The sequence below is a fragment of the Cetorhinus maximus genome, chromosome 17, assembly GCF_964194155.1.
Source record: "Cetorhinus maximus chromosome 17, sCetMax3.hap1.1, whole genome shotgun sequence".
NCBI classification, from domain to species: Eukaryota; Metazoa; Chordata; class Chondrichthyes; order Lamniformes; family Cetorhinidae; genus Cetorhinus; species Cetorhinus maximus.
In genome coordinates this window covers 60,436,299-60,459,612 of record NC_135895.1, presented here as the reverse complement: position 1 = coordinate 60,459,612, position 23,314 = coordinate 60,436,299, and the positions used below count along the sequence as shown (strand labels likewise).

At 42.3% G+C, this 23,314-nt stretch overlaps 1 protein-coding gene across 6 annotated transcripts in view; it reads left to right on the top strand.

The window, feature by feature from the left end:
• pde4ba (phosphodiesterase 4B, cAMP-specific a) overlaps positions 1–23,314 on the top strand; it is a 738,960-nt gene that overhangs the window by 558,946 nt on the left and 156,700 nt on the right. For 5 of the 6 annotated variants that reach the window (XM_078561296.1, XM_078561297.1, XM_078561300.1 and 2 more), the window contains one exon: positions 19,694–19,743. In XM_078561296.1, coding sequence (XP_078417422.1) covers positions 19,694–19,743 — 50 coding nt within the window. Of the gene's footprint in view, positions 1–8,325; positions 8,403–19,693; positions 19,744–23,314 lie in introns of those variants that run through there. The other variant, XM_078561301.1, reaches the window with a different exon arrangement.

The window sequence follows — 23,314 nt, the reverse complement described above, 5'->3', positions numbered from 1 at the left end:
TAGGGCAAATAAGATTAGAGAAATGAATGCATGATTCAAAGCTGGTGTGGGAGAAGTGGGCTCCGGTTCATGGTGGCACTGACACCAGTATTGGGGAAAGTGGGATCTGTACCGTTGGAACAGTTTACACCTGAATCATGTTAGGGCTAGTGTTCTAGCGAGCCACAACATGAGAGGGTTTTAAACTAACTAGTGGAGGCAAGGGATCAAATTTGGGAAGATGTGGTAAACCAAAGAGTAGAGACAGGCAAGAGAGAAAGGTATTAATTTGAGAAATGATAAACAGAACATGACAGGAAGGGATAGAGTACAAAACCTAAGAGAAAAACAGTAGTCAAGGTTAGAGGTTACAAAAATAATAAAAGGACAGAACCAAAGGCTTTGTATCTGAATGCACGTAGCATTTAAAACAAAATGGATGAACTGAGCGCATAAGTAGAAATAAATAAGTACGATCTGATGGCTATTACAGAAACATAGTTGCAGGATGATATAAATTGGGACCGGAGTATTGAAGTGTACGTAACTTTTAGGAAGGACAGGAAGCTAGGAAAAGGTGGAGGGGTGGCTCTACTAATTACAGATAGCATTAGTGCATAGGGATGACCCTATGTAGAAGCAGTGTGGGCTGAGATGAGAAATAATAAAGGCAAGAAGCTACTTGTAGGAGTGGTGTACAAGCCCCCTAATTGTGACTACATGGTAGGACAGAGTATAAAGGAAGAGATAATGGAAGCTTGTCAGAAAGGTATGGCGATAATCATGGGGGATTTTAATCTACATATTGTTATGATACAGCAGTTGGTAAAGGCTGACTTGTTTAAATCCCAAAGGGAAACGTGAAACAACTGCCATCACCTATATTTTCAATTGGTATGTTTGAGATGCAGCTCTGAATTCAGGAATAAGACGACCGAGCCGCAAGAGGTTTTTTATATAAAATTAAATTAAACATTTATTAATTTACAACAAATTAAACACATACACATGTCTACAAATTACAACCATAATAACGTTTAAACAAATCCCCAAATTAACCACACCCAGGTAAATGTCCACCAAGGCAACAGTAACCCATAGACTTTAAACAGACACCAGGCAAGGCACATTTGATCTTACAAATTCAAAATGAGGTTCCTTGCAATTTGGTTCCTTTGCAGATGCAGTTGTCTTATGTTTATCTAATTAACATCTCAAAACTACTATACATCAAAGCACCCAGACTAGCTGTCTTTAATCTAATTAAGACACATACAGACACACGCATAGACACAGACCCCACTACAACTACATTTTAAAAATAATTTCCAATAACACTATAGACATTAATATCTCTTCATGACAATTTGGACTGGAAAAATCAGATGGCAAAGGTAGCCTAGATGAGGAGTTCTTAGATTGTTTTCAGGATAGTTTCTTAGAACAGCACATTCAGGAACTAACCAGGCTATATTAGACCTGGTATAGTACAATTAAATAGGATTAATTGATAACCTCATAATGAAGGTGCCCCTGGGTAGCAGCGATCATAATATGATTGAATTTTACATTCAATTTGAGGGAGAGAAAAGGGGGTCCAAGACTAGTATTTTAAATTTAAATAAGAGCAATTATGTGAGAATGAAAGCAGACTAGCTAAAGTGAACTGGCAAATTAGGTTAAGGGATAGGTCAATAGAGATGCAGTGGCAGACATTTAAAGGCATATTTCAGCATACACAGAATAGATACATTTCAATGAGAAAGAAAAATTCCAAGGGGAAGACCCTTGGAATCAGTGGTTTACTAAAACATTTAAAGACAGTATCAAACTTTAAGAAAAAGCATATAATTGCGCAGAAACAGGTGGCAGGTTAGGAGATTGGGCAGAAGATAAAGAACAGCAAAGAATGACAAAATGATTAATGAGGAGGGAAAAATTAGAGTACGAGTGAAAGCTAGCTAGCAATATAAAGATGTGCAGTAAGAGTTTTTACAGATACTTAAATAGGAAAAGAGTTAACAAAGTGAGTGTTGGTTCTATAGAAAGTAAGTCTGGGGAATTAATAATGGAAAATAAGGAGATGGCAGATGAATCGAACAGGAATTTTACATCCGTCTTCACAATAGAGGATACAAGTAACATCCCATAAATAGCTGTAAATCAAGAAGTGGAAGAGGGGGGAAGGAACCCTGAAAAATTGCAATCACCAGGAAAGTGGTCCTTAGCAAATTGTTGGAGCTGCGGGATGACAAATCTCTGGGTCCTGATGGAGCTTCATCCTAAGGTCTTGAAAGAAGTGGTTAGTGAGATAGTTGATGCATTGGTTTTAATTTTCCAAAACTCCCTAGATTTGGGAAGGTTCCATTAGATTGGAAAATGGCAAATGTAACTTCTTTGTTCAAAAAGGGAGGGAGACAGAAAGCAGAAAACTACAGGACAGTTAGCTTGACATCTGTAATAGGGCAAAGGTTGGAAGCTATTATTAAAGATGTTATGGCAGGGCACTTAGAGAAAAATTCAAGGCAATCAGGCAGGGTCAACATAGTTTTGTGAAAGGGAAATCATTTTTAAAAAAATTATTGGAGTTCTTTGAGGAGTCACATGTGCTGTGGCTAAAGGGGAACCGGTGGATGTACTGCGCTTAGATTTCTAGAAGGAATTTGATAAGCTGTCACATCAAAGGTCATTGCAGAAAAGAAAAGCTCATTGTGTAGGGGGTGACATATTGGCATGGATAGAAGATTGGCTATCTAACAGGAAATAGAGGGTAACCAAAAATGCTTTTTTTTCTGTTTGGCAGAATGTAACGAGTAGTGTGACACAGGGATCAGTGCTGGGGCCTCAACCTTTTACAATTTATATGAATGACTTGGATGAAGGGACCTAATGGTTGCTAAATTTGCTCATGATACAAAGATAGATAGGAAACTGAGTTTTGAAGAGGACATAAGGAGGGTACAAAGGAACATAGATAGGTTAAGTGAATGGGCAAAGATCTGGCAAATAGAGTATAATGTGGGCAAATGTGAAATTGTCCATTTTGGTAGGAAGAATAAGTAAGAAGCATATTATCTTTCACCAGATTGCTGAGCTCTGAGATTCAGAGGGATCTGGGTGTCCTAGTATATGAAACACAAAAGGCTAGTAGGCAGGTACAGCAAGTAATTAGGAAAGCTAATAGAATGTTATTGTTTATTGTGAGGGGAATTGAATATAAAAGTGGGGAGATTATGCTTCAGTTGTACAGGACACTGGTGAGAGATCATATCTGAACTAGAAATAGTACAGAGGAGGTTTACTAGATTAATACCAGGAATGGGTGGGTTGTCTTATGAGGAAAGATTGGACAGGCAAGGTTTGTATCCGCTGGAGTTTAGGAGAGTAAGTGGTGACTTGATTGATCCTGAGGGGTCTTGACAGGGTGGATGTGGAGAGAATATTTCTTCTTGTGGAAGAATCCAGAACTAGGGGTCACTGTTTAAAAATTAGGGACCATCCATTTAAGTCAGAAATGAGAAGTATTTTTTTCTAAGGGCAGTGAGTCTTTAGAACTCCCTTCCTCAAAAGGCAGTGGAAGCAAAGTCTTTAATTGTTTCAAGGCAGAGGTAGATAGATTCTTGAAAAACAAGGGTGTGAAAGATTATTGGGAGGTTACGGTCAGATCAGCCATGATCTTACTGAATGGCGGAACAGGCTCAAAGGGCCAAGTGGCCTCTGACTGCTCCTAACTCGTAGTTGGTATATGAAGTCTTCTAGTCTTTCTCATTTATAAGGTATAGGTAACACACCATCTAAATTCCATACAAACCTTTCAATTATGGTTCAAAAATCACAGAAAAATTAAAGCCAAAGACACCTCCATTTATACCCGCTTGCTGTATGTTCCTCTCATTTTGGAAGATAGTGCCAATTACATAGCAGTGGTAACCATCATAAAACATTAACCACTTCAACAATCTCTAAATGATTGTAAGAAAAGAAAGCCCACAGCAGAAAGAAGACATAAGGCAATGAAACCCCGCTCCCCGCCCACATCTCCCATGACCACCCCCACCAGTCCAAACTGCCTAATTCACCCAGAGGATATGCCCCTGTTAAGTGTGGGCTTCCTTTCTGTTGACTGCTAGCCCATGATCTGCCTGATCTGTTTTTTCTAGCTAATTCAGGCACGCAGATTGTGTGGCTGATCAAATCTCCATTATTGCATCTTTTTTTTCCCTCTGTGAATTTGTCAAATCTCAGATATTCTGTTAGAAGGAAATTTAGCAGACACTAGAACAGCACATTAGGGATATATAGACAAATAACATTTGTTACAAGTCTCATTCTCATCTTCCGTGCCTACTTGACTCTCATCTTTCCTCTGCAGCATGATGATTTCTCCTCTGACAATTGTGTAACATGTACGCCTTTTCAGGGCTGTAGAATGGGACATGGTCAGAACTATCAAAGCAGTGGAGTCTTTGTTGTTGCATCCCTATTGTTTGCTCCGTTTGTATCTTTGTAGTGGCATTTGCTGCATTTTATTTTCTTATGCTGCAGTTTGCTGTTTCCATTCTGCCATCACTGGTCATGGTTTAACAATGTATCCCTAATTACCTAGAATTTATCTATCCAGAGTGAAATTATGATAAATAATTATGGATTTATTGACTGGTATGAAATCATGGAAGCTTTGTACTTGATATATTCTGATGGCTGCACACAATCTGGACATTAATGGAGTGCATTCAGGAAAAAGGACTTCCATCGATGATGGCCTATATGCTTGGGAACTCTGAAAAATGAAAAGCATTTTCTTGTTGCTTAGAGAAAGTGATCGAGTCTTCCACCTTGGCACATATCAATGCATCAGTGACCTGATATGCACAGTGGTAAATTACAGATTGGCCAATCTGGCAAGTGTCACCCAATGGGAGTTCTAACCAAGTGGTCAGATACGGATTTACACACCTAAATCTCCGCTTGGGAAAACTCCTGATTTTTCTTGTAATACCAAGGTAAGTATTAATTTGAGCTCAACATTTTCCCCAGAGAAGCAAGGTGAGAGTCCTTCCCACTTTTTTGCAGTGCTTGTCCTATACTTCCCAGACATTGGTGAAAAGATGTTATTTGTAGTAGCTTGAATGAAGGTTATTTCACAGTGATGATTACTCCTGACTGGCATTAAGGTGGGTAGAAACAAATGGGCACAGTTGGAGCATGGAACATAGGCCCACTTCTCTGCCAATCAACAACTTTCACTAAGTCCCGCTGATAAATGTCCCATACCAATACTGAGAGATTCAGGAACTGCAGTGCTCTGCCAGAAGTTTGTTTGTGACTCAATACATAGTTAGAAAGAAAAATTACTAGAGCTGATGGTGCCAATCTCAACAGCATTGCAGGAAATTGGGTTCCAGATTCAATTTGGAGTGATCTGATTTAAAAATAGTTATCCTGGCAGTTCAGTTGGTTAATGACCAGCCAAGCAACTAAAACTAAGCCATTCAGTAATGACAGGTCTTAGACAGTGCTGAGTAAGATATTCTCAGACAAGGTGGTAAGACAGGTGCTACAATTAGTGTCAGAACCTCTGGGGAGGAGTTCAGCATCAGCTAGTTACTTTCTAATAAGAAAAGGAGGGAAGGGTAAAATACAAAGGAGGAATCACCACAGACAGTTTGGTTACATTACTTCCAATAGAAAGTTTTCAGAACAATTCTGGAGGACACGCAAATGCAGGTTACCTTCAGACACGCAATATGGGAATAGAGTGGGCAGAGTCACAATAGGTTTGAGTTGATTGAGGAAAACCAGGCGCCCCACTGCTCTGAAGAAAAATGTGGCTGCTGGCAAGTAGACAGCATCTGCTAAATAATTAAATCAATAAATACAAAGACTCCCCAGAGAACTGTCAGCTTGCTAATAGCTTGTAAAATTCTCAGCAACTAAATTACAGCCATAAGCCTTAATTTGCTGCCCATATCACTCTGAAGTTTAATTATTCAAAATTAGCTGAAATGTATAATTACCTCAGTGGTATTGGATGCTCTAGTCCTTGCTCACTGACTAACTCCAGTAATCACCCCACTCATAGCTTGTTGGTTCTTCGGTGCCTACCCTGACATTCATTGTCATAGGCTGCTTCACAAAAATTGGAATTAGCTCTATTTACAAACGCTCTGACATCAGTTTGACACATATTAACATATGGAAAAGATAGGCAGGAAAAGATTAACTGGTCCAACTGTCCTGCCTCACACACCATAATGGGCAGACAGTGTGACTAGAACCTCCTTACACCCTTGTCCTCTGCCACATCCATGTAATTTCCTGGAAGAAGCAATAAAATAGAGAGACCCAGGCCAGTAAGTGGGGGAAAAAAAATCCTAGGAAAATTCCACTCAGACTCCTCAGGCTATCAAAACCAGTCCAGACAATCACCTGAGTTATCTTATTGTCTGTAAAGACCTGCCCTCTGGTGTGATCTATGGAACCTTTATGTCTTGACTGGGACAATTTTCATTTTTTCCCCTCATTCTTACCAAGCTACCTGACACAGCTACCTCTCCCTAATAGGTCTGGTAGGAGTGCACCTTCCATTGTGTTATGTGCCACCATCACTGTGTTGAATACATAGATTTGGAACAGATACAGGAGCTTAGAATTGACTACTCATAAAGTGCTTTGGTCATCAGCAGAACCAGAAATGTACTCCTCCACATTTTGTAACCCCATGGCCGGCACATCCCCTCTACCATAACCATCAAACAGCAGGCCAGCCTTACTCAATGAGGAGGGTAGAAGACCATGTCAGGAGCAGTGCCAGGCATATCTAGAAAGAGGTGCCAACCTGATGAAGCTAAAATACAGGATTACATATATGCTAAACAACAGAAGCAGCATTTCTATAGGCAGAGCTAAGCAATTCCCCGACCATTGGATCAAATCAAAGCTCTGCAATCCTGCTTCATGCGTTCATGAACAGTAGTGAACAATTAAACAACTAACGGGGAGAAGGCTTCATGAACATCCCCACCCTCAACGATGGCACAGTCCACCCAGAAGGAAAAAAACAGTAAAACCTGGGAAATAAGGATACTGGTCCAAATTGGTCTTGTCTACCTTAAAATGAACAGCAGTAAAAACTGGGAAATAAGAGTACTGGTCCGAACTCTTTCTTTTCCTTCTGGGCAACACGAGTGCAAAAGGCAAGGCTGAAGCATTTGCAACTATCATCAGCTGGAAGTGCCATGTGGATGATCCATCTCAGCCTAGACCTAAGGCCCTCACCATCACAGAAGCCAGTCTTTAAGCTAATTCATTCCATGTGTTCTGGAGAAATGGCAGTGTGCTAGATACAGCAAAGGTTATGAGCCTCAACAGTAACCAGGCTGTGATGCTGAAGATTTGTTCTGCAGAGGTAGCCAAGCTTCAAGTCAAGTCAAGCTGCTCCAGTACAGTTTCAACACTACTCAACAAAGCAGGATGAATCCAATCAGTCCAATTACCACCATAGGCCAACTCTCAATCATCAGCAAAGTGATCAAGGGTGCCATTGACATTCTTATCAAGTGGCACTTACTCAGCAATGAACTGATCATAGATGCTGAATTCGAGTTCTGGACCAACCAAATAAATACTGCAGCTACAAGAACAAGTCAGAAGCTGGGTATTCTTTGGCAGTTGATTCACTAACCTGACTCCCAAAAGCCTTTCCACCATCTCCAAGGCACAGATCAGGAATGTGATGGAATACTTGTCGCTTGCCTGGATAAGTGCAGCTCCAACAGTACTCATGAAGCTTGACACCATCCAGGACAAAGTGGCCTGTTTGAACAGCATCCTTCAGTTCACTCTCACTACTGGTGCACTGTGGTTACTGCATGTTTCATATACAAGATGCATTGCAGAAACTTACCGAGGCATTTTTGACAGCACCTCCCATTCCCATGACCTCAACCACCTACACAAGAACAGCAGGCGCATGGGAACATCATGATCTCCAGGTTTCCTTCCAAGCCACACACCATCCTGACTTGGAATATATCACTGTTCTTTCACCGTCACTGGGCCAAAGAAATCCAGGAAGTAGGCCCCACCCCCCGTCACCACCACCACCACCACCAAATAGATCTATGGAAGTACTTTTACCAAACGGACTGAAGTGGTTTAAGAGGGTGGTTCACCACCAGATCCTCAAAGGCAATTAGGGATGGATAATAAATGCCTGTGCCACCCACATCCTCTGAATGTGAGAAAAGAAAATTATCCCTTGGTTCTGTGCTGAGGAAGTTTCTCTTAGGTCAGCAGTATGGGCTTTATAATTGTCATCCATCCCCCTAGGCTAGGAAATGTTGCTGAGGATTCCCGCTTATGTTAATTATCCAGTTACCCATTCCACTGGAAAATGGACATGTGACATTTGTGGAAATCAGGTAAGGACAGTTTCAGTGTCCTCCATGAAAGGGTAGTTTGTTATCTCTCACTGCCTAAGTTCATATATGAAGATTAATCACCAGCAAGATACCAGAGGATTGCTGGCACCACTGGAAATATATTCCAGCATGGATCAGCACCTTCAGGAGTGGGGAGTAGAAAACAGTAGGAGGGAAAAAATTCAAGATGTGTCTTAATATTTAATCACAAAATCAATGAGGAGTGTCTAATCGTAGATGTGTCTAAATAGTCCCTGCTGAACTCAAATAAACCAAAAAGTATTGAGATAGTTATGGCAGTCCGGTACTCTGCTACAGCATCACCCATAAATACTTTCAAGAAATGCCTGATTCTCATTGTCATCAGCAAATATTGGAAAATTAACTAAATTGGTACCCTCCCTAACAGCGCTGTGGGTGTATCTGCACCATATGGACTGCAGTGGTTCAAGAAGGCAGTTCATCACCACCTTCTCAAGGGCAACTAGGGATGGACAATAAATGCTGGCCTTGCTATCGATTCCCACATCCCATAAAATGAATTAAAAAGTAATATACTTTCACTGGAAAGTATTTGGAGATTTTTGGAAGAGTTGATCAGATATTCAGCACGAGCGGGGACTCAGGAAGGAGACCCTGATTAATAGTAGATTTCCAATTACAAATATAGTCAATGGAAAACTCAAATTGACTCTTAAGTATTTTGTCCTTTGCCAATTCTGTGCCATCCTCTGGCATGGAGAATAGCAAGAAACAACCTAAAATAGAACTTCTAAGCTGGAAGAGGGCTAACTTCAATGAGATGAGAGGGTATCTAGCCAAGGCAAAATAGAACCAAACATTGACAGGAAAAATTGCAATGGAATGATGGTGATCTTTCAGGGAGAAGATACTTAATTCCAACAAGGTTGAAAGGTAAAGGAGCCAAAGCCTAGGCTTTTTAGGTGATGGGGGGAGTTGGGGAATATGATGAAACAAAAGAAGAGGGTGTATGATACATGCTAGATGAATTCTTCAAGCGAGAATCAAGTCAAATGCAAAAGGTTGGGAAGGGAAGAGGAAAATAAAAACAGGAAATACTGGAAAAACTTAGCAGGTCTGGCAGCATCTGTGGAGAAAGAAACAGTTAACGTTTTGAGTCCGTCCATATGACTCTTCTTCAGAGCTGAAGAGAGGTAGAAATGTGATGGGTTTCATGCTGTTGCTAGGGGTGGGGTGGGGGCAGGGGGAGGTGATGGATGGTAAAGCAGGTGGAGCAAAATAGAAGTTCAGGGATAGGTTGGAAGTCAGAGAGATACAATGACAAAGATGTCATGGACACAAGACAAAGGGAGTGACGAAGAGGAAAATAAGACTGGCAAAGAGAGAATATGAGAATAGAATGAGAATGGCAGTTAACATAAAACAGAACCCAAAAATCATCACCTGGCATCTGAAGAGTAAATGGGTACTAAGGGAGGGGGGGTAGCTGTTAGGGATAAAGTGGGTGATATATGCTTTGAGGTGCAGGCCAAGACTAGAATACTGTGTTTGATTAATCTAATTGATTTTTTAGATGAAGTAACAGAGAAGGATGATGCAGGGAATGCAATGGATGTTGTCTATATGGATTTTAAGAAAGTGTTTGACAAAGTACCAGATAAAAGGCTGGTTAACAAAATAGAAGCTCACGGAGGATTAGTATCAGTTTGGATGAAAAATTGTTTTTCTTCAGGTAACAGCAAGTCATGGTAAATGGGTGTTTTTCAGACTGGAGGGTGGTAGATAGTGGTGTTCGCCTAGGTTCAATACTAAGACCACTGTTTTTTTAAAATATATATAAATGATTGGATATTGAAATGCAGAGTAAAGTTTCAAATTTGCCAATGATACCAAACTTTGAGATGCGGCTGACAGTGAGGATGATGTCAGTTGACTGCAATAGGCTGTAGATAGGTTAGCAGAATGGGCAGACAAGTGGCAGTTGAAGTTTAACATAGAGAATTGAGAGGTGATGCATTTTGACAGAAAGGATAGGGAGAGGCAATATATTCATAATGGCACGGTTCCAAAGTGTATGCAGGGATAAAGGAACCCAGGGGTTCATGTGCATAGATCTTTGAAGGGAGCAGGACACATTGAATGAGTAGTTAGCAAAGCATATTGGATCTTGGGTTTCATAAATAGAGGCATTCCATACCGAAACTGGGAAGTTATGCTTCAACTGATTAGGCCCCAACTAGTGTATTGCTTCCAGTTCTGATCACCACACTTTAGGAAGGACATGAGTGTCATTGAGGGGAGATTTATTAAAATGGTTCGAAGGATGAGGGATTTTAGTTACAATGTTATTGGAGAAGCTGGGATTGCTCTCGTTTGAGCAAAGGAGATTGAGGAGAGATTTGATAGAGCTGTACAGGTTTAATCACAGTAGACAAGGGTGAACGAACACAGATTTAAGCTTTTGGGCAAGAGATATAGAGGGGATGTGAGGAAGAACTTTAAAAAGCAGTGAGTGATAATGACTTGGAACACTGTCTATGAGGGTGGTGGAAATTGGATGTGCACTTGAGGGAAATAATTTTGTAGAGCTACAGGGATAGAGTGGGGGAATGGGACTGATTACGTTGCTCTACAGAGAGCTGGCATGGACTCAATAGGTGGAATCATGTCTCGACATGTCCAAGTCTCTTCTCTCTCTGTTTATATTTTAAAATATATATAAATCTGGTAAATAATTTGTTCCAATTTCACATTCTTTCCCTGCTCAGCAGCAACATCCATCATAAGCAGGCTTTGACTTTGCCCTTTTTAATGCTTCTCCACTATATATTTCTCCATGGGTATCTGTAGGTACCTGGTGTACCATGTTTCATTGCAATCTGTAAATTCTGTTGATGTTTTTTGAACAACTTAAAACAAGATATGTACCTGACACTTCTATTTTCCTGTACCAAGAGGATATATGACATAAATTATGTCAAAATCCTACTGCTAGAAAAACAGCAAAAGGCTAACTAACGCTTCAAAATAAATTGGCATTGCCTCATAAAGCTGACAACTCAACAAGAGTCCTGAACATAAGGCTTTGACATGAAAAACAAATAGTTCCATAGGCTTTGTAATTTAAGCTGTTGGTAGGTACAACAGTCGTTAACTTCTGTTAAAGGGAAAAAAAGCAAAGGTACATATGAAAGCCAAGAAAAGGAAGACCAGATATTCAAATCACAAAATTGAGGCAGTCCTGAGGGAGGTGGTGCAGGAGAATGTTCTCCCAGACATTTAGTATTTTTACAGAAATAATTAAACCATCTTAATTTTAAACTTTTATACTGTATCTACTCATGTAAAAGTCAAATTTGAGAGACCCATTTTTAAGGCAAAATGTTAGGGGGTCGACTTTTACACGGGTAATATTTTTGAGGGGTTTACTTTCAACTAAAAGGTAGTGGGGGAAGCCATTGCTGAGACGCACGGCAAAAGACAATCAGCACTCTCAACTTATGAACAATCCGAATCATGGAACTTGTCTTTGCTCTCAAATATGGTGACAGGGCTTAATCATGTGAAGCTTTCTTTTTTCAGGCCTATGAACTTTGAAATGGACATGGAGCTCCCAGTTTTCCATGTAGAATGACACTCAATTCCAGATTGATGGGTTTTAATGTGTTCATCAGGTGGGCGAACACCAACATGGTGCTCCCATCAAAATCCCAAAGAGGCATAGAACCCGAGCCCACTCTCTGAAATGGTTTCATCAAGTAATGATCTTGTTTCAGGGAGTCTCCCCAGACCCCCACAGCCCAGAAGAGGAAGCGGCTGCATCAGCTGGGCCTGTGATTTCAATGCTGTTCAAGAGGACAGGGGAAGGAAAGGGAAGGGCCGCACCATTGGAAAATTTCACACAATTACTGCTTTATGGAATAATTCACAAGTACTGTTTTAATGAATAACAAATTGAGACATAGGAAAAATTAAAGATTTTTTAGCCAAAAGTGGGGGTCATGTTTTACACACGATCAACTTTCTTTTATTCATTCACGGGATGTGGGCTTCGCTGGCTGGGCCAACATTTATTGCCCATCCCTAGTTGTCCTTGAGAAGGTGGTGGTGAGCTGCCTTCTTAAACCGCTGCAGTCAATGTGGTGTAGGTACACCCACAGTGCTGTTAGGGGGGGAGTTCCAGTATCTTGACCCAGTGACAGTGAAGGAATGGCGATATATTTCCAAATCAGGATGGTGAGTGACTTGGAGGAGAACTTCCAGGTGGTGGTGTTCCCATTCATCTGCTCCCCTTGTCCTTCTAGATGATGGTGGTCGTGGGTTTGGAAGGCGCTGTCTAAGGAGCCTTGGTGAATTCCTGCAGTGCATCTTGTAGATGTTACACACTGCTGCTACTGTGCGTTGGTGGTGGAGGGAGTGAATGTTTGTGGATGTGGTGCCAAACAAGCGAGCTGCTTTGTCCTGGATGGTGTCAAGCTTCTTGAGTGTTGTGGGAGCTGCACTCATCCAGGCAAGTGGGGAGTATTCCATCACACGTCTGACTTGTGCCTTTTGGATGGTGGACAGGCTTTGGGGAGTCAGGAGATGAATTACTCGTCACAGGATTCCTAGCCTCTGACCTGCTCGTGTAGTCACAGTATTTATATGGCCAGTCCAGTTCAGTTTCTGGTCAATGGTAACCCCCCCTAGGATTTTGATAGTGGGGGATTCAGTGATGGTAATGCTTGGTGATTGGATTCTCTCTTCTTGGAGATGGTCATTGCCAGGCACTTGTGTGGTGTGAATGTTACTTGTCACTTGCCAGCCCAAGCCTGGATATTGTCCAGGTCTTGCTGCATTTGGACATGGACTGCTCAGTATCTGAGGAGTTGCGAATGGTGCTGAACGTTGTGCAATCATCAGCGAACATCCCACTTCTAACCTTATGATGGAAGGAAGGTCATTGATGAAGCAGCTGAAGTTGATTGGGCTGAGGACACTACCCTGAGGAACTCCTGCAGTGATGCCCTGGAGCTGAGATGACTGACCGCCAACACCCACAACCACCTTCCTTTGTGCTGCATGACACCAACCAGTGGACGGTTTTCTCCTTGATTCCTATTGACTCCAGTTTTTCTGGGGCTCCTTGATGCCACGCCCAGTCAAATGTGGCCTTGATGCCAAGGGCAGCCACTCTCATCTTGGGAGTTCAGCTCTTTTGTCCATGTTTGAACCAAGGCTGTAATGAGGTCTGGAGTTGAGTGGTCCTGGCAGAACACAAACTGGGCATCAGTGAGCAGGTTATTGCTCAGCAAGTGCCGCTTGAGATCATTGTTGATGACCCCTTCCATTATTTTACTGATGATCGAGAGTAGACTGTTGGGGCAGTAATTGGCTGGGTTGGATTCGTCCTGCTTTTTGTGTACAGGACATACCTGGGCAATTTTCCACATAGCCGTGTAGATGCCAGTGTTGTAGCTGTACTGGAACAGCTTGGCTAGGCATATGGCAAGTTCTGGAGCACAAGTCTTCAGTACTATTACCAGAATATTGTCAGGGCCCATAGCCTTTTCAGCATTCAGTGCCTTCAGCTGTTTCTTGATATCACGTAGAGTGAATTGAAGACTGGCATCTGTGATGCTGTGGACCTCCGGAGAAGGCTGAGATGGATCATTCACTTGGCACTTCAGGCTGAAGATTGTAGCAAAAGCTTCAACCTTATCTTTTGCATTGATGTGCTGGGCTCCCCCATCATTGAGGATGGGGACATTTGTGGAGCCTCCTCCTCCAGTGAGTTGCTTAATTGTCCACCACCATTCACAACTGGATGTGGTAGGATTGCAGAGCTTAGATCTGATCCGTTGGTTGCGGGATCGCTTAGCTCTGTCTATCACTTGCTGGCCGTGCTGTTTGGCACGCAAATTGTCCTCTGTTACAGCTTCATCAGGTTGACACCTCATCTTTAGGTATGCCTGGTGCTGCTCCTGGCATGCCCTCCTGCATTTTTCATTGAACCAGTGTTGATCCCCTGGCTTGATGGTAATGGTAGAGTGAGGGATAGGCTGGACCATGAGGTTACAGATTGTGTTAGAGTATATTCTGCTGCTGCTGTTGACCCAAAGCACCTCCTGGATGCCCAGTCTTGCTAGATCTGTTTGAAATCTATCCCATTTAGCACTGTGGTAGTGCCACATAACACGATGGACAGTATCCTCAATGTGAAGGCGGGACTTCATCTCCACAATAACACTGCGGTGGTCATTCCTACCGATATTATCATGGACAGATGCATCTGCGGCAGGCAGGTTGGTGAGGATGAGGTCATGTAGGTTTTTCACTCTTGTTGGTTCACTCACCACCTGCCGCAGACCCAGTCTGGCAGCTATGTCCTTTCGGGACTTGGCCAGCTCAGTCTGTGGTGGTGCTACCGAGTCACTCTTGGTGATTGGCATTGAAGTCCCCTACCCAAAGTACATTCTACACCCTTTCCACCCTCAGTGCTTCCTCCAACTGGTGTTCAACGTGGAGGAGCACTGATTCATCAGCTGAGGAAGGGTGGTACATGGTAATCAGCAGGAGGTTTCCTTGCTCACTAGGACAACATGGTGGTCATTTCTACCCGTACTATTATAGACAGATTTATCTGTGACAGGTAGATTGGTGAGGGCAAGGTCAATTAGGTTTCCTTTTGCTTGGCCCCTCGCCACCTGGCACAGGCCCAGTTTAGCAGATATATCTTTCAGGTCTTGGCCACCTCAGTCAGCTACTGAACCACTCTTAGTGATTGGCATTGAAGCTCCCCATATAGAGTACATTCCATGCCCTTGCTGCCTTCAGTCCTTCTTCCAAGTGCTATTCAACATGAAGGAATACTGATTCATCAGCTGAGGGAAGGTGGGAGATTTCTTTATCTATGTTTGACCTGATGTCATGAGATTTAAAGGGGTCCAGAGTCAATGTTGAGGGCTCCCAGGGCAACTCCCTCCCGACTGTATACCACAGTACCACTACCTCTAATGGGTATGTCCTCTGATGGGACAGGACATAGCCAGGGATGATGATGGAGGACTGTGGCAAACTGGTTGTAAGGTATGATTTGGTGAGGATGAGTATGACTATGTCAGGCTGTTGCTTGGGATAGGTCTCTAAATTTTGTTAGTAAGGAGGACTTTGCAGGGTTGGTTGGACAGGATGTGTCATTGTTATTTCCGATGCCTAGGTCAATGCCAGGTGGTCCATCTGTTTTTGTTCCTTTTTGACTCTTCTGTGGCAGTTTGGTACAGCCGAGTGGCTTTCTAGGCCATTCCAGAGTGCAGTTACGAATCAACCAGCTGCCGTGGTAAGTGAGGCAGGGAGGCTGCGATCAGGGGAGGGAGGCAATCGGTGGGATTGTGGGGGGCCATTGGAGTGGAGAAGGGTTGCCAACTGTGATTAAATGTATTTCTGCAAGTTTCATCACATGATTTGCCCCACACTCCAGCCATTCATCAGCCAACACATCCACCCTTGTAATGTGCTACCTTCCTACACCGACTGGAAAGTTAAAAGACTCTTTACCCAATTGGATGATTGACTGTCAGCTAAACAGCCTTATTTTCCTCCATTTTCAATATTTTTATATCTGGTAAAGAGAAATGTTCAAAGATATAAAAATAGAAAATGCTGGAAAAACTCAACAGGTCTGGCAGCATCTGTGGAGAGAGAAACAAAATTAACATTTCGAATCCATATGACTTCTTCAGAGCTGAGTTTTTCCAGCATTTTCTGTTATTATTCCAGATTTCCAACATCCGCAGTATTTTACTTATATCTTAATGTTCAGATATGTTTTTTCTTAGCTGTCTTTTTTATGTCCCTATGATTTTTCTTTAGAATTGTACACAGCAGCATGCTGGAGATTGATCTTCAGTTCCTGGAGACTGCAGGCCAACCCTGGAGGGTTGGCAACCCTAGCATGGGTTTGGCTGGCAGCAACCCATGTTTTAATGTGAGCCAGGATGAGTAAGTTATCTTTCAACCAGCCTTATCTTTTTGGTGATAGCTGGTCAGTTCACTTGTAGACCAGATTTTCCTGAACGCAGCAGACACGGCACTGACTGCATTCAGAGTAGCTCAATTTTACAAAGGCAGCACAAAAAGGAGTTAGGCCCCTCTCTGTACATGCAAAGTGCCTAATGCCTGTTTCAGGTGTGGGTTCTGGTTCCATCTTTTTCTGCCTATACCAACACGACGAATAATGCATTTACAGCTCAGGATGTGCACATGAAAGATGCTTGCCGTTTTGGAAGCTTTATCGCATGTTTTATGGTGTTATGCCAATGAATTGGATGCAACGTCATCAAATTTCCAGACCATTTTCCCCTATCCAAAATAACTTTCTATACTCCCAACATTTCAAGTGTGTAACTGGGTTCTCCTTTCTTCCTTCTGCTCCCTGAATTTAGTTCGCACTTTTCACATCTCCCAGTTCAACTTGGGACACTTCTACCTTCCCACCACCCTCCCCCATGTCAATTCTTTTCCCTGCCACTGTTTTTCCATCCATGCCACTAATGTTGTTCCTCTTCTTCTCCCCAATTCAAGATGCACTCTACTTCCTCCAGTTCATTTTATCTCCCCACTCTCTATCAGTTGATGCTGGCATTCCCCTTCATCTTTCGCACCTAAACCGTTGCTCCTAGCTTTTGTCGTCTTCCCCCTCCCCATTATTACTGCCCATTCCCTTTCTCATTCCTTCTTCATTTTCATTGTGGGGAAGCAGCTGACCATTGGGTTGACTGATTCAATACTATAGAAACCTGCAGGCATGAACCTCTTTCATCCCATTACGTGGTTTTATCCATTGTGCTCCCACCGTCCTTGAATTTTATCAGATTTTAACTGTGAAATTGGAGATTGTTGGCCTAACCATTTTGCCAAATGATTTGCCATCATTTCAGAAAATGATACAATTGCAGGCTATTTGGGAGGATCCAGGATTGCCTATTCTGACGCTCACTGAGATTGCAGGAGAACCTTAATTACTGTTTGAAGCACTGCGGTCCAGAGTCTGCAATGTTAGGAACTGAGACAGGTGATTAAAGTTACTCTCAGAAAAATTGGAGTGCATAGGCAATCTTTCTTCCACCTTCAACCTTTGTCTCCCTCCCTCTATCACAAACTGGTTTTCTGTGCTTACTTGTCTTTAACTTTAGATGTCCCATCATATACCCTCCTCCTGCTGTCTACATCCTGACTAAGTTGAAACCAAAGCTTATAACGCAAGAATTGATTTTAACATGCACCACCTCCACCACTCCCCAAGAAAACTGGACGTTAGTGCTCTCAAACTATCGGCTGAACATAGAAACAGGAGAAGGCTATTCAGCCTTTCAAGCTTATTCCACTAATTAATCAGATTATACCTGTTCTGTACCTCAATTTAATTTATTCACCTTTGATCCATATTCTTTGATATCTTTACCTAATATAAATCTGTTGATCTTAATACTAAAAATTTAATTTTGACCCAACATCCATAATCTTTTGGAGGAGTGAGTTCCGGATTTGCACTACCCTTCATGTGAAAAAGCGTTTCCTAATTGGAATCCTAAATGGCTGAACTCTAATTTTAAGATTATTTCTCCTTGTTCTGGGCTTCCCCCAAAGGAAATAATTTTGCTGTATCTACCCTGTTGAAACCCTTTATCATTTTAAAGACTTTGATTAGAGTTGGTGACTTGCAGGTGTGTGTGCGTGTATGAGTGTAACATTGTTGTAGGAATCTGTGCCACAAGTACGTATGACTTATGCACGCTTCATAAAAGACTTCCTGTCAATATGTTGGAGGTATTTAATATTTGATGCTTATATTTATTGTGATGGAGTTCAGAATAAAGGCTTATGTTTCAATCAGATTAGATAGTAGTGAACAGCGTAAGGTGGTTGTCGTGGCTCACATTTCCTCCAGTGAAAAAATTCAAAAACTCAGTTTTTGAAATTGATCTATATATATATATATATATTTTATATAGGAAAGGGAAAGCATAAAGAGACATCTCATTTGTGCTGCATTGCAAATACAATTCGTATTTCCTGCATACAAGCATCTATGAAAAGTTTTGCCAGTTTTCAGTGATGATGTTGTTCCTTTAGGAATGAGATTTTTGGGGGAAATTGCATGGTGCAGTATTTAGCACAATGTCCTTTCAATTTAAAGATCTAGGTTGGATTCTGATCCATGATCCCACCGTGGAGAATGATGGAAAATTTGGCGATGAGGACTACTTCCACTTCACTGTCTAACCTTACATTTCTCTCCTTTATGGTGCCAGGACCACTGCTGGCTGCTCCTTTCCCACACACTGCACACAACTAGCAATAGAGTAATGGGGCCTACAGCCCCAGCGAATTCTGCTCTTGTACCTCCAGTTACGGCTGCTTCCTTTCGCTCCCACAGAGGAGGAGGAGGTAGGCCCAGGAAGCTTTAAGATCCAGGCTTGGAGCAAGGGGGCCTTGCAGCAAGCTGTTTTCTTCCCTTTCTGGCCCCTATTTACCTTGTGTTATAGATCTCGGTCTCTTCCAAAGCCTACTGGGCTACCAATCTTCTGAGTGTTTCTGACCCCTCAATTGCCTCTTTTAATGAGGTTGCTATACCACTGGGATTTTGCTGCTGGGGAGTAGTGGACTCTATTCTTAGCACCAGGAATTTCACTAGGGGTCCACCCTGTATTGTTTGTGGTGTCAGAGGAGAGCACAGAAGTCTTGTCCTGCTGGAACACTTCTCCTGGGAGCAGCATCCCAGCCCTAGATTAAAAATCTAGCCTAGAACAATAGGATGAAAATCTCCACTCTCTGTTAGCTGTAAGTTTGCACATGACATGAGTTTGAGTATGACCAAGCAGTTCAGAGTGAACTTCGTGGCAATCTCACTCAGAATCACATGGGTGGAAGAAATGAAAAAAATGGCTATACTACTACAGGTGGAATTGAATAATTTTGCTGATAATGTATCGAGGGCTTTTATTCTTCATCTAATACATATTGTACCTGCCTTGCAAGCTTTTTGTAGTCACACTGCATAGCTAATATTGAAAATAATTCTGCTATCCAGTACTGGAATCTTATATCTTCGGAAATACAGAGCAAGAAAGAAAAAGACTAGCAAAATGTTCATACATTTTTTTTCAAAATCATTTTATTATAACTGCTTTATTATAAAGCTATTTTTACCTTTCTGATTTTCTTATAATTTGAACATATTTTGTATCTGGCTATGCTGCTGCCAAGTTACTCCACTGCATTGGTCTATGGGAGGTAAGTTGATTTGTTCTCTTTCTCTCTTTCTATAGGAGATCCCCAGCAACAAGTCAACCATCAATTACCAGAATCAGCCTCACAGGTACTAAATTATTTCTTAAAGATCAAGTTCAAACCTAGATGAGGATTTTTAATGCTTGTAGTGTCATCCACTCCTAAAGTTCCTTTTTTAGACAACATGCTGATGCAGCCTTATTCTGCCCAGTTGGATATTGTGCTGTCTGCTGCTCTGCAGTGTTTCATCCACTGAATTGGCTGTAAACTGGTGAAATTCATGTCACATTTACTTTATAGATCTGGAACTTGACATCAGTGTCAGTAATATCAGGTAAAGTCAGTATTGTTGCCTCAAGAAGATGTGATGTTCAGCCAAAGAGATTGCCCTGCATGTTGACTCACCATGAATCTAATCTACAGTGCCTTTCTGACCACCCCTCTCATCCTGCCCTAAACTTGGTGGATCTTCTATGGTTGAACTAATAATAATAATCACAGCAAGCCACCAATAGTGTTTCTGGTTGCACCTTGTCACCTATCTTGGTTGAGGATGGGTAAGGCAAATCAGGCAAGCAGGTGGCGCAGCTCACAGCGCTGGTTCTAACAGAGAACAGTTTTTTCTTTCCTTTAAAAGAAGTTCATCAATCACAGCCCTTTATGGTTTAAATGGTCCTTTATAATTTTAGTATTGACAATTGCCACAATTGCAACAGCATTCCAGATGCCCAGCTGTCGAGCATTGCTAAAGCATTAATGGTGGGAAATACTTCAAATAGCATATTTTCATCATTGACATTTAATTTGAATAAAAATATGGATGGGTGAATTCAGCGTCCACCTGCATTTCTGCCTGGAAATCCTGAAAGTAGTGGCAAGAGTCAGGTAAATGGGAGAATGGCTTCTCATTTTCTTGGCTCAGCCGCTCAGCAATTGTCTTAAAATCCAGACTATAATTTTCACTGGCACCTCTGGAGACCTCTCCTGTGCTGCTCGGGGGAACTATCACCATTTTCCCTAATTGCTGGTGGATTCACCATGAAGGAATAATATTTTAGTGGAGTTGCCAGGTTCCTGACATGTACAGACATTCCCCAGTAATCAGGCAAAATTCAGTAGACAAAATAGTTCAAAAGTACAAATCTATAACCTCATTTTCTGTGGAAAAAAAAATAAACAAATCATTTTGAAGAAATTTATGGTAAAAACCATGTACACAAATTTATAATAGACCATTTGTGGAAATTTATATTAGCATATGTTATGACATTCATTTCAATTGAATTAACATTGGCAGGTTATTATGTATCCCAAGCAAATCAGAAATGTTATGTAAGCATTTGTCAATGATGCATCAACTATATATGAAGTATAGGTATGTTGGCCTGAATTATGCTGACATTCACTGTAACGATATTAAAAGAAAGTGAGAATACTAAAGAGCTGCTGATGCCTGTGTACCATAAGAGATTACAGAATCATTGGGTGGAATCATCCCAGATTTGCACAAAGTGGGCGGCAAATAGTTGTTTTACCTGTCGGCCGCAACGTCAGGTTTTTGTTCCATATTGTCCCATTCCTGTCTCATTAATTATGCAGCCACAGGAAACACGCTGTCTCGCTGGTGGGCAGCCTCCAATTTTCCCACTACGCCATTACCTTGCCGCTGCCTCACACAGAGCGCCATATTTAAACTGCAGCTGCACACACATTTCCCAAGGCTTGCAGCCCAGGACTGCTCCAGTGAAGACATGGCCCCAAAATCCAAGAAGAGTGCAGTCCCCCGATTCAGTGATGCATCCCTGGGATGTCTTCTGGATTCCTTGGAGGCCCGCTGCACTGTCCTCTACCGCCGCTCTGGCCATAGGACACCCATCAGTCTCACCACTCCAGCTTGGGAGGTGGTGGCAGAGGTGGTCAGCGCCAATGTTGCACACGAGATTGGCCATCCAGTGCAGAAAATGCATGAATGATCTCAACCGTGCTGCTAGGGTAAGGCAACCATCTCATCATTCTAAACTCTCACACTCATGAGTGGCATTCACATTCACTGGCATCTCCCTCACTGCCAGCTCAAGGGACATCACCACTAATTCTCTCACACACACCCTCACATCTCCATCTGGCCTCATCTTCTCTGGGCCACTTGCACAGATCAACCTGTTCCCCCACACACACCCTGGGATACCCACTGCTTTCCCAGTACATTCCTTACCCTGCAGCTTCTTCCCTTGCCTGAGATAACTTCTCCCCCACCTCCCAAAGCAAGCCCTAGCCCTGCAGCCATTGAAAAGCTATCCCTGCCTTATAGCTGGTCTGTTAGGCAGAGACCTGCCTGTGAGCCCCCACCTAAAAGTGATATGGTGCCTGTGAAGCCTGGCACTGATGACCATGAGTGCTGCCTGAAGCCATGTAGGCAAACAAACCTCAAAGTCCCAAGCGAAGTGCAGCTCGCCAGGCGCACATCGCATATGTACGGTTGTGAAACACATCGGCATGCAACCACACCAATTTGCCCAAATGATCAGCGTGGGGGGGAATGATTCCAGTGAGCAGGGCTTGTAATAAGATGCTAAAGTATTGAAATTAGGTTCCTGATGTGTGGCAGCTGGAAACTCGGCCTGCCATTGATGGGCGGAGCGGACGATTGCAAACTGGTTTCACAATAGTGTGAAACCGATTTTTGGCCTTCTCACATTTTGTCCGCCCCCACCCCCACCCCCACCCCTGCCCGCCTTGATGCATGATCCAATGGGACCATAAAATCCTGACCATTGTCTTCAAAGAAAGGCAAAATGAAAAGACACCTGGAAAAGGATATAATATTACATGCGTAGTGTAATTTAAGGGTAATAAAATCATATATACATTATTCTACTAGGACTTTCCTAGCTCCCTGTGTAACTTAAGCAGACAGGGACAGAAATTCAGTTGGGGAACTGCTGCACCTGCTCTTCACATACTGCTTCACTTCTGGGATCTTCCACTAGAAGTGATGGGGGAGGCAGAAAACCCTAATTTGGGTAGTTTTGTTCCAAATAGATGCAAATAATATAAGTACATGTACTGAAGACTTGTGCTACAGAATTAACCATGCCCTTAGCCAAGCTCTTCCAGAACAGCTACAACACTGGCATCAACATGGCAATGTGGAAAATTGCCCAGGTATGTCCTGTCCACAAAAAGCAAGAGAAATCCAACCCAGCCAATTACCGCACCATCAGTCTACTCTCAATCATCAGCAAAGTGATGGAAGGGGGGTCATCAACAGTGCTATCATGTGGCACTTAGAGCAATATGGGGAGGCGATGGCATAGTGGTATTTTCACTGGACTAGTATTCCAGAGACCCAGGGTAATACCCTGGGGACCTGGGTTCGATTACTGCCATGGCAGATGGTGAAATTTTTATTCAATAAAAAAAATCTGGAATTAAAAGTCTGATGATGACCATGAAACCATTGCTGATTGTCGTAAAAACCCATCTGGTTCACTAATGTCTTTTAGGAAGGAATCTGCCGTCCTTACCTGGTCTAGCCTACATGTGATTCCAGACCCACCAGCAATGTGGTTGACTCTTAAATGCCCCCTGATGGCATGGGCAATAATAAAAAGTAACGAATAATTAAAAAAAACCTTCTCACTGATGCTCAGTTTGAG